Source organism: Limulus polyphemus, unplaced genomic scaffold (genome assembly GCF_000517525.1).
Source record: "Limulus polyphemus unplaced genomic scaffold, Limulus_polyphemus-2.1.2 Scaffold3851, whole genome shotgun sequence".
NCBI lineage: Eukaryota > Metazoa > Arthropoda > Merostomata > Xiphosura > Limulidae > Limulus > Limulus polyphemus.
The window spans coordinates 78435-91212 of record NW_013669461.1 but is presented as its reverse complement, the minus strand read 5'-3'; the positions used below and the strand labels follow the sequence as shown (position 1 = coordinate 91212).

Genomic DNA, 12778 nt, shown 5'->3' with positions numbered 1-12778 from the left:
TCTGTGTGGGTAGTTAACCACTCTAATATTCTCAGACAGTGTAAATGGCATTTTTCATGGGTCTTGAAAGGTATGAGCTAAAGGAAGAGTCGGGAGCTGAGGAAATGCAGCCTACAGGATGGGTGACCAAATCTTTGGGAAGTCTGCTCTTGGATCTGCTCTAGAGGTCCCTGATTGCCATAATTCTGCAGTCACAATTTCAGGAAGGGGAACAGATATCATCAGGAGTACACAAGGGGCTGATAATGTTCTTCCCTAAATTTGAGACTCAGAGTGAGTGGAGCCTAGACAACTAGTTTAATGATTTTTGAGTTGATGCATAGCCTAAGGTATCTAAGACCAAATGGGACATTCTCTCTAAAACCCTTAAGTATTTGCCAGACAGACAGCAAGATTGTACAGCCCGGAGCAGCCCACTAATCCACCAGAGAAATAGGTATGCCAAGACCTTTCCTTGATGTTTAAGCGGACCTAAAAGGTACTTAAGGAATTTCCAGCAACTCATTGCCTTGAACCGATTCTCTCGGGAATATATGATGCAATACCTGGTCATGAACTCTAATGGTCTGGCAGAACATTTGTTGGAGGCACAGCTACAGGACTGGGATATAGTTGTAGCTGAACTGTTCCTATGGAAAACTGAGTATATGTCAAGTTAAAGGCTCGAAGGATGGGCCCCTCCAAAAATGTGGGTAATTTTACAGATAATCTTTACTACTTACATAGGAAAGTCTTCCCTGAACTTACATTGGCAGATCACAATGACCTACTTGTCAAAAAGCTCAACTGATGAGAGTATGAGGAACCACCTGGAAGTATGAGGTATTTATACCTTGATGAAGGCAGTTTCTGTGAAGATAGGTTTTGTGATGATTACATGGGACAAGTCATAAGAGAGGAGAAGCCTTCTGTCAAGCTTGAGCTTCACTGAGAGTGGAAACACAGCTAATACCCCCAGAATATTTACACAGTGGTATCCAGTGAACAGGTAGGAAAATCCAAGCACTCATATGATGTTTGAGCCACAGTTTATGCAGTCATTCCAGAAGGAAGAACAGGAGCATTTGCTATGTTTGTGGGCTGCAGGTGCCACTTCTACTGGAATTGCCAATATCTAGATAGACAGCAGGTGTAGGAGGGCTGACAGTAAGCTGTAGCTGCTGTCACTCAAGCCCTGGAAATTATTGGAGCCTGAGTTTCATTTTATTACCATCTGAGAAGGACACAAAAGAAAAAGAGTATGGTCAGCTTAGCTCTTTCAGGGCTGGATGGTGCTTTTTCATGCTTGTGAAGATAGATAGATAACGTAGCTCCTGGTTGACACAGGAGCAGCGAGAATCCTAGTAAATATAATTGTGAATTACGAACTCTAAAAGAAAACCATCATTCTGGTCAGTAAACATTCACTTCATCCTAACAAATGGTGGCACGCTAAATGGAAAAGAAGAGGCACGTATATAGGTTATGTTTATGCCACGTGAACAATAGGATGAAGGTAGTTCTGGCATTGGCGAGTTTTGGAAGGATGTACTGCAGAAATACTCTGTCAACTTTGTCTGTGCAAAAACCATTCAATAATAATCAGAACAATCCAAAAACAGTAAACTGTAGAAAGAGTTATAGATCTCCTGTGTACACAAGTGATTTGGTTTACTATAGACAAGGTCTGGTACGTTGGTGCTATGTAATGCGGCTGTCAAGCCAACATGTAAAACACAGTGTTTTCTGTCTGTAAAGCATGTGCAAGTTCAAATTCGAAAGAATGATGAAAGTTATGTTTAAGGGCCTGCAATTGGAGAGATGCCTAGTTTGCATAGATGATGTCTTTGTATTTGCCCAAATATCCAAATCTGCTTTTATGAACATGTCCATAGTTGTGCGACAGATAAGAATGTCAGGAGTAAAAGTAAAGCCCAGTAAACGTGCATTCAATGGTAGAGATAGTTCGAGACTGGCACTAACCCGTAAAGTTAAGTTCAAATTTTGCTTGGATTTGCATCTTATTATCGATGTTTGATGGTCAATTTCTCAAAGATCCCTGCACCAATGTGAACTGTCATTAAAGCCAATGCACATTTGAGATGGACTGAAGAATGCATTTCTATCCTTGAAACATTCTTTATTGGCATATCTGAGATAGGACTGTGGTTTCCTGTTTATTACAGATTCCAGTGATAGTATAAAATTGAGGTGGTGCTGTTGCAGTCACAGGGCAGGGCTGAACGTGTTATTGTGTACATGAGCCATACACTCACAGCTCTAAATGCTGCTACTACATGACAAAGAAAGAACTGTTTGCAACTTTAATCTTCATAATGCACTACTAACAATGTTTTTCAAACAGAAAGTTCATTCATAGGGTGATTCACGTGTTCCTAAAATAGTTGATGAACTTCAGAACTCTGAAAAAGATTATCACAATTAAACCACAACATTACAGGAGTATAACATGGTGATATAACAAAGTCATGAAGTGCAACATAAACACAGATAGATTATCTTACTAAATGATGAAACGCTAGCCATTCATTGAATGGCTGATCTAGGACACTATGTTGAAAAAAGTCATTTCAGTTGTCATGGTGTAGAGTCATGCTGTAGGTGATTCCGTTGACGATTAGATTCCGAAACTCGAACATTAAAAGTGATTGAAGGATTCACATCTAGCATGGGTGTTCCTGACTATGCAGCAAGGTAGCAGGTGACCATCACAGATTGTAGCGGTACATAGTCTTTGGCATTTGTATGAGCACTTACAGATGTGTGATGGTGTGTTTTATCATTTTTATCAAACACATAGACTTTGAGGTCCTCAGAGTCCTGAGGTGTAAAGTTATTTAGACTTTATTAAGTATCTTAGATACAGACGTACTGCAGAAATGGTTAGCTAGCTTCAATGTTTATGAAGCGAACTACAATTCTGCAGATAAACCATCCAGTTTTCACAGATTATATATAATGTACATGTTGAAAAGGAATAATGACAATGCGCTAGTGGTATTAAATGTTGATAACATATGCAGTCTGGTACATTGTCATCAAGTGACATACTGACAGAATTAATGAATGAAATACACCATTTTCTGTTTGGAAAACAGATAGCACTTACGTGGCGAAGTGCTGACGTTGTACCAGTACTAGTTTCAATGTTCTTGTTATTATGTGATATCAAAGAATCTCATTTCCATGCAAGAGAGCTTCTGGCTTGTCAAGAGTACATCATACATACAACAAGTAGGTAACTATGCCAACTAATGTTGGGAAGTGGTCAAGTTGGCAACAATCATTCATACACTGAAGATTGTTCCTCAGTGTAATTATGGGCTCAAACGTACATTGGATGGATCTTAGACAAGTTTGAGACTGACTTATATGGTTCTAGCAAAATTTTGATCAGAATATTCCACATGACGGCATTCAATTTTCACTTTTGAGCTCATGAGATATACAGGAGCATAACTGACGTTATCAGTGATTCAAGAAGGCTTTGATCGTGTTTCAGTCATGCTAGTAAGTGGTCAAAGTAAAAAGTTCTGGAAGGATTGGTTTAATGTTGAGGAACACTGTATCTTTGTTAGAAGACTCCTCCAAGTCTTTCATATATATCCTTAGTTCAGTTTAGTTATCATTCTCTCTTCTGCAATTGATTCTACAACAAGACAAAGTCTTCTATCGGATGGGATCTCACAAGAACAGCAGAAGAGAATCAACTGAAAAGAGACAAGTACAAATCAACTATCAATTCTGCATTAATTAGAACTTAGTCACTGACATCAGAAAATTATCAAAATATGCTGTGGTACTTAAGATTGAGAAGAAAAGAAATCAAATTTACCTGATTACCAAAGAACAAGACCTTCAAAGTTTAAGTATGTAGAATGACAATTAATTGAATAATACAAGACTAGTGTAATAGTAAAAAAAACAACACTTTATTGACAATACAGACAGATAATAATGGAGCACTTATGATTAATCTGATGGTTTCACTTGAATGAAACAAATAAAATGGTTGTAGTCAAATGAGGTTAAAGTTATATCCGGAAAAAATAAAAAACTGCATTTGAATTGAAACAAAATTACAGTTAAAACGAATGAAACATTAGCCACTTTTTCAACTGAACATTGAAACACACGCAATTAGCAAAAGAAGAAATAACACTTAACAAAAATCTTCAACTTGGACCTTTGAAAAAAATCTGTTTGAAAACATTAAAACCACTCTCACTATTTCATATTCTTTTCATGGTTGTCTAATCACATGTTGGATCGCAGCAATCCAGAAATATTTTTGATCCATAAAACAATTATAAATAACATTGAAAATTTTAAATGCAGTACAATTCCCACATATAAAATAGCAGGTAAAATAACCCGCGCTAAATTAATAAATGATTTAAAGAGTATTTAGCTGGATCTAATCTAGAACTCCTATAGAAATAATTAAAAATATTGTTACGTCTCCGTTTGTTAATTAACTTTCGGTAACTTCGTTCCGACGAAACTTTAGCGACACAAGTCCTTACTTAATAAAACTGGTTTATTCTTTCCGAATATAACTTTACGATACACTTAATTTCAACAATCGCGCTAAAACAAACGCTATAACAACGAACGTACTCAATAATACTCCCTGACTGCAGATCAATTACTCACTGTCTACACACACACATTACATTCTTCTGTCACGTTGTCACCCTCTTTTATATACCAGACTACCCTATATCTAGTAAATGCTAGAGAATTCGCCAAGGTACAGGATAGTTCTAGAAAGCAGAGGGCGTGAGAATAGTCACGTGATCTCGCTGACGCCACAATATAATATGCTGCAGATGTACAATTAAAGAGTTTGGAATATTTGATGTAGGCATATTTTACAGTTCTAAGACAAATATAATAAAAAAAATTAGATTATAGTTGCTTTTGGTTAACACATTTCTTTCACATTATCTCCAGCCACGCTGACTTTCCTCTGCCAGAGCATCTCCAAATTACTCGGACTTCCCCGATCATTCGAGAAACTCATCACGCGCGCCACCAGCGTCGCGTGACTTCCGCTGTCGTAACTATATAAATATATTAGAATATAGAGTTAACATTCTTGTTGAATATAATAAAGCCACTTACTATTTATTGTAGTTAGGACAATACATTCATCTTTACCATAAAATATTACGTGATTTTGCTAACACTTTTGCACCTGCTGAGCGTAAGATAAGGATTATGCCAATATTTTATTGCTTTAATTACAAGAGTGACAGTCAATCCCATAGCATGGATGGTGGGTGTTAGTGTGCTACCGGCTAGCTGCTTTCACTCTTTGGTCAGTAGTCAAAAAATTAGGATCAGTGGCAGATAGCCTCTCTAGCTGTTTTCACAAACACAATACAGAATTCCTTTTCTCACCGTCCTATTTTGTCAATGTATATAATAATAAATTTGTCTTTATCAATTGATTTCTATGAAAAACTTGACTTAATTATATTATTATTCTTTTGGTTGTAAATTTAATATTTCTTCTTCCTCATGGGAACATAGGGGTTGATGTAATATCGTGGCATTATTTTAAATAAATAAAATGTGCTAAAACAAGCATTATATTTCACCATGTCATTTAGTTACAGGCCAGTAAACGTTATGTACAGGTTGCATGCAGTTCCTGTCTATAAGCTAAAAAACTACTAACTTAACGGTGAAGTGACAATAAAGATGATCTAGAACATGTGATTAAGGGACTTGTGGGATGTTAGCGGCTTATATTAATTAAGATTTTAACTGTCTTGAGTACGGTTGATACTGATAGACAAATAGTAATATATATAGTATTTTTTACAACTTACAGTTTGTTAAAATATCGGACGTTGGTAGATTAGGTTTTCGTCAAATTCATCAACCTGTAAGTTGTAACTTTATATTAGTTACATAACTCGGTTATTAACTGGTTCAGTGGCTGTTGACAACAATCTTAATTCTACGATTTAAAACAGTATTTGTAATTGTAAGATAATCATTATGGGAGACACACTTCTTTTTGTTGGAGCTCTCTTTGACTCTGCAGCACTTTTGTTCTTAACCGTTTACGTCGTATCCTTTTCGAAAATCTGTTTTAATCTTACAAGTTATGTAACATTATAGAGACAATTTTATAAGGGATCGGTTCAAATTTCAAGGAAATTTTACTAAAAGTATGACTAAGAGCTTAAGCACAACATGGAGACACGCTATTTCAAATGTGTACAAATTAAGTACGTAATTATTTAAGCTAATAAATAAATCATTAATTACAGCATGAGGTACCTCAAACACAATTCATCTAAGACAGGAGATTGGAGGAAATGTTTAGAAGTTGGGAGCATAGAAAAAGGTGTTTTTTAAAAGTAGTTTGGAGTAATGTAGGATCATAAGAAATTAAAATATGTTAAAACGTTTCTGATTAACTACACCAATCACATTATCAGGCAAAACATTCCACAAGTTTATAACTACCCCAATAATCTGACAGCCAGGTGGAGATTTTTGGGAATACCTTTTTACGGTGTTTTTTGTTTTGTTTTTTCAGAATCATTATCTTTAGACCACATATTTTTATAAACTAAATGATAACAGGCAGTTAACCTTGAGTATTTTTAAACATTTGCACTTAAATTGCAACCTGTCAAGAACAAGTTTTGATGAATTGCACACACAGCAAACAATTGTAAGCTCCCACAAAACACATACTCAAATTGTTTTGCTTTATATAGAGTTGTTGCTGGAGTTGCATTCCATTTTGGAAAAGCAGAGCATGATAAAAACCAGGTGGTCCTCAAAAATATCTAACAAACTTAATTTATAAAAATTATTTATATTCTTAACTACTGTACCATCATCAACCAGTTATTATTTATTTATTGCATTTATTTTTTTTCTTGGTTTCCTTGTTTTTTATTATTTGTTTAGGATATGAAATATGATAATATCACAATACAATCACAGTGTACAATATCCAAAGCTGAGGTCTCTGTCACAAATAAATGATGGATTCAAAGAGAATATTATACAAGCTCATTTGCAAGCATGCAAATGGAACTGAGCTCTGAATGCAATTGCACAAGACCTGGATCCAGTGCAACGTGGCTGGATTCTAGACAAGACACGAAAGGTTTGTATGTCAGTATCTGTACTGAATAATATTTTCCCGATACCAGAGAATATTTTAAAAATTAATAAGGTGTTTTCATGGCTCTAACAGACTGTTATTTTGGACAATCAGGTGCAAAGTTGGTAATTTACTTTGCACTGTATGGACATAAATATATAAAAGGGTCAAAATTTTATACTGAGAAATCTTGTCCATAAATACTCATTCATAGAGTCATGTCAGTCTGTTTTCTTCGCATCTCAAGGAGAAAAATTCCATCTACCACTTCAGTTTTTCATAATTTATGTTCAAGCAGGGACGTCCAACAAATATTTAAGGATGATTAGATAACACTTTTTTACACTAGTTGCCCTTTCCTGTATTTATTTCTTGCTGAACAATGGATCATACTAAACCCACACTTTTCCTTCTAATTTTATAATTGATCAGCATTATAATTCTTATTTATGTAAAGTATGACATCTCGCAGGGGGTATTGGAAACTACTGAGAATATGGTCAACTACAATATTAATAAAATTAACCTTTGAACAGTGTTGAAATAGAAGAGCTAAACCCTGCTTGTTGTTAGGTGGTGTTTCAAAAATTCACACGTGTATGCCTACAATGCTGAACTAACATTAACTCCTACAAACAACAGGAGAAGATGTTAAGTGTAGTGTAAAAACAAGTGATAGACTTGGCCAGGTCAATTTTTATTTGTATTAAGGATTAAGATTATCTGTCCACCTCTTCCAGTGACTTCCTCCTTTCATATCATAAAAACATTTTGAGGCAAATTGTAAAAGGCTACAAATATAATTTTTCAACTTAATAAAACACTGCCATATTCTGAGCCTTCCCTTTGTACTGTAAGTATTCCATTTTATCTGTCAAAGCATAGATAGCCCATTGTGTAACTTTGTTCATTACAACAACCAAACCTTATCTGTCAATTCAAACTTCTTAAACTTATGACATTTATTCTTCAGTTTCTGTTTTGTCTCTAGTAAGCCAGTTAGATTTTATCATCCCTATTATTGTTTTTCTCTTTTTGGGAACATATTTGTCTTGAATTAAAATTATTACCCACATCTATTCCACATAATCTTTTAACTCTTTGTCTAAATTCATTAACGATAAATCTTGTCTCATGATCTGAAACAATGGAAACTAAACTTTTTTCTTTTTGATCCCAACATGTAGCAAAATGTAAAACCTAATTATTCAATGATCACTCTTCCCTAAATTTTCCTTTACTTCAACTCCCGTAATCACATCCACATCGGTGGTTAACAATAAATCTAAATTGGGACACCCCTCTAGTTGGCTTCTGTATCATTTGGTGTATAAAATCATACTAAATTGCTTCAAGGAACCTCTCTCCTCCACTACTTAACTCCATAAAGTCCCAGTAAATGTGGAAGTCTTCTATCATTATTGCATTACTATTCTTATTAATAGAACTGTGATGTCAATATTCAGTTTCTTATTCACCCCTATTGTCTGATCAGGTGCCTATAATAATTAGCAGTCTTTCCTGTGTAGCACCTTATGGCAATATCTACTTGTATAGGAAGACAAGCAGCTTATGGGGTCAAGCATTAAGTAATCATGATGTTCATATAATTATAGTGAAGGAATGTAACCAACTGATTGGAAAGGTAAGCTTATATTTTAAAGTTATTTTCATGTTAATGTGTTTCTAATGGTGTCAGCAACATTTATTTGCCATCAAGGCCTTGTTGGTCTTATTGGCCAAAGTAACTGCTTGAATGGGCAAAGAAAATCACAGAAAAGAAACGTGGAAAAACGGATTTAAAACTTACTACATGAAACCTCATTGACAATTTTCAAAAAAAAAAGTGCATTTGCTTAAATTTTGGTATGGCATAAGCTATTTTTATTGTATTTTATTGATCATAAACCAAGTAAAACTATGTGTGGGTTTTTCAAATCAAAACAAAGATACAATAAAAACTTTAAAAAATATTGGAAGACATAAAAATCAGGAATTAACATGTACAAAGTTAAACATTTTAAGTTGTTTTTTTAAGAAACATATCATAGTGAAATCTTTTTTCTAATTTCAAAGCTGCAAACGCATACAAATATCACATACAAAAATAAGATATTTGCAGAAGCTACATAATAATACAGCCAAACATCTAGTTTTGAGAATAAAGTGAAATAGATGGGAATTAAACCATGTAATTTAATATTTCTGTGTTTACAAAATTATTTGAATAATAAAATAACATTATTTAGGGAAATACAGATATTTTTAAGGACCATATATTTAGTAAATAATGGCTCATTATTTAGAGAAATAAACTAAGTTTACAGCTAGTTAGCATTTATAATATCAATAGATAGTTTGTCCCTATTCTTGGATGATTATTGCATACAAAATACTTTGTTCGTTATGTTTTTAATGTTAGAGTGCTATCTTTCTATGTATTCACTTACAAACCCACTGATTTTAAAATAAAATTCAAAATATTAATCCATACACTTAACATTACATCTAAAAGAGACGTGGTTTTGAGAAAGTGTGAAAAATTCTTCAAACTTTAACTGATATATATTTATAAACAAATATACTTTTTATTACACGTGTGTCTATGTACATGTACTTGAATTAGTATGTTTGTATTATTTACCTTAACATTTGTACAGGTTGTAACTTTGTCAGATTTGGAATGTGACTATTTGAATGCACAACAGTGTTGCACGAAGCTCAACATGGTGAGAGTTAGGTTTAAATCATGTCTTTTATATAATATTTTCCATAAAATTTTTAATTCTTCAGTTACATAATGCAAGTTTAGTAACTGCCATTGTAAAATAGTTTTTGGTACATGCATGAGATGCATTTTTGTGAGAGAATGTTTGTTATTTCTAATCCATATATCTTGAAGTTTATGTGGCTCGGTTAATGTCTAGCTTGAGTAGAGGTTACTTTGGGCTTTTAGTAAGTTACAATAAGTAAAGGATGACATTTCAAATTCAAACAAATAATAATGCATATAAAATACATTAAGCTAGTTTTTTTGTTGTTGTTGTTTTCCATTCTTACTTATAGTAACTGTGAAAAATTTGTGTAACAAAAAAGGTTAAGATTATAATTAAGTTTTTAAGATATATAATTGAATTCATAGTTGTTACTCTCTTTTTGAAAGATCAAATTTCACTCTGGTTCATCAATTCTTTTGAATAATGAGCAGGTTAATTCCAGAAAATGATAATTAATAATATTATGGTGTTAAAACAACCCTTACCTTATTTTTGAAATAGCATAACTAAAAGTGCTGTAAAGCTACACTTCACCAATTTAATCCAAGTCATGCTGAAAGAGTTGTTGTCAAGTAATTTCCTAACATAGTGTCTCAACCACTATGTCTGGTATTGGATGAAATGCCATGTGACCACTGGATTTAGCAGATATAGTGTGGTTGACATATTATAGTTTATACACTCTTATTTACTTTCACTCATAAGTTCTTATTGATAATTTTAAATGTTTTTCTTCAGACTTCAGTTTGTGGTGGTAGAACTGTAATTGGTCTTTTAAGTTAAATCAATTAATATGTAATTATTCTAAATTGCTTTGCCTTCCTTTTCTATATTAATTAATGCAAACTTGAGGCAGCCATATTAAGCAGAGCAATTATTATGTTCCTCTTAACTTTACATCAGTATATTTGCTACACTACAGCACACCTTGTAATGATAAAAAAGGCTATATAAGAACGTTGAGATGTGAAGCTGATATATTTGGTCTAAGAATCATGTATGATGAGAAACATAGATTTGGAATTATTTTTCTAGAAGAACTAAAATTATTTGAAGGTCATTAGGTACTTAATTAAGATAATTTAAGTTTCTAATGTTGAGATGTGAAGCTGATATATTTGGTCTAAGAATCATGTATGATGAGAAACAGATTTGGACTTATTTTTCTAGAAGAACTAAAATTATTTGAAGGTCATTAGGTACTTAATTAAGAACATTTATGTTTCTTACTAATGGAATTTGAATTCTGTGGGTAATAAAAAAAAGGCTTTGGAAGCCTAGATTCAGGTTTATTATAAATGTGAGGAATGGTTTACCCGAGAGTGTTGGGTGTGCTGTTGATTTAATTTACAATTTTGTTGGATTACAGTGTAACATAAGTCTGAAATATCATATTTACATACAGATATAGTTTGTGGTTATTTCACTGGAAAGAGAGAGGTGACCTAGAAAAATGTAATAATAATATTTAATTATTATCAAATAATTTTTAGCAACTATTTGTCAAGAATTTTATTCTTTAGTTGTTGAAAATTTAATAACATCTTTGTAACTATTCTTCCAGTTAAAGTGGTAACCTTGGTACTGTTTCAGTGAAACTGGTAATGTGACTTGACATTATAAGTGTAGTTTACTTTCATTCCAAAAGATGCATTAACAATAACTTGGTGCTCAGAAAAGTTGTTGGAAACTCTAGTTTCTACTTTTAAATTTTATCCTTGTTTCTATAATAGAAAAAGTACTTTCATGGTAACTTAGTTGAAAGATGTTGCAAGTAAAACTAATTACACACAAAATAACTTCATTTGCTAGTTTAAAAGACTATTTCAAATATATGATGCCTTAAATGTTGAGTAATACACACCAAAAAAGTATTGATAGAATAATTTGAGAATGGTTTAATTGGTATGATCACTGGCCTGACTTCATTTATTATGGTGTGTAATATCCTAGCTTTAAGTTTGTCTAGTAATGTTGCTTAGTTGAGATACCATACACTAATTTCTATAAATTGACTTCCAGTAATGTGTTAATATTCATTTCTATACTTTTATTGAGAACTACACATACAAAAAAAAAGGCAAATTAGTAGTGTCAGAGGATCCTTTGTCCTGTACATTTCTCTCTCTTACCATTATGCAACAAAGTTAAATGTACTCTTTGAAATCCATATCTTCAGATCTTTAAGTAATTAGCATAAAGTTTTTCAAGAATGTTGCAAAATGTAGTAAATATGCCTTCACCTATTTCAGTTTGCACTTGTTCACAAAGCTTCCTTTACTCTTCATCCCTAGTTGGAGGAGACATTGTGCAGGGCCATGATGGGCCAAGAGTGTGGTTTGTGTGGGCCTCCACGTTTAATGTATTTTAGGCCAACCTCCATAAGGTTGTCTTGGAGTAATTGTGGATCCACTTGGTTAACCCGATGACTACTGGCTACTAACTTTCTTAGTAGGCAATGCAAGTCTTGCTATATTTCATTCCAACAATAAAACTAGTGGACGAATATTTTCGAAAATTCATAAATACTTTGACAAATGTTGGTAGTTTTAAGAAACATAAAGCCTATTACTTTTGATAAATTTAGTTTTTTGCATTATGATCTTTAATATCTTGGAAAATTACATTAGGAAATCGTATTTATAAGAAATGATTACAATATTTATATTTGCTACAGATTTGAACTTATTACTTTTAATGCTTTAGTACATTATTTTGAAATCCCCCAAAATTGTATCCTCCATAAAATGCAAATTTTATCTATTTTTAATTTTTTTAATAATCACGTATACTTCTTATGGTTTCAAGTAATATACAGATCCGTAAATAATATTTGTAAATAAACCTAAACAATAAATGAGTA

The 12778-nt window shown here is 33.0% G+C and overlaps 1 protein-coding gene across 1 annotated transcript in view; it reads left to right on the top strand.

Annotated features, from left to right (window-relative positions):
* The first annotated feature begins 5647 nt into the window (after positions 1-5647).
* LOC106470162 (protein cornichon homolog 4-like) overlaps positions 5648-12778 on the top strand; it is a 25129-nt gene continuing 17998 nt past the window's right edge. Inside the window, 2 exon segments of the mRNA XM_013930691.2 lie at positions 5648-6084; positions 9799-9867. Coding sequence (XP_013786145.1) covers positions 6013-6084; positions 9799-9867 — 141 coding nt within the window. The 5' untranslated portion in view covers positions 5648-6012.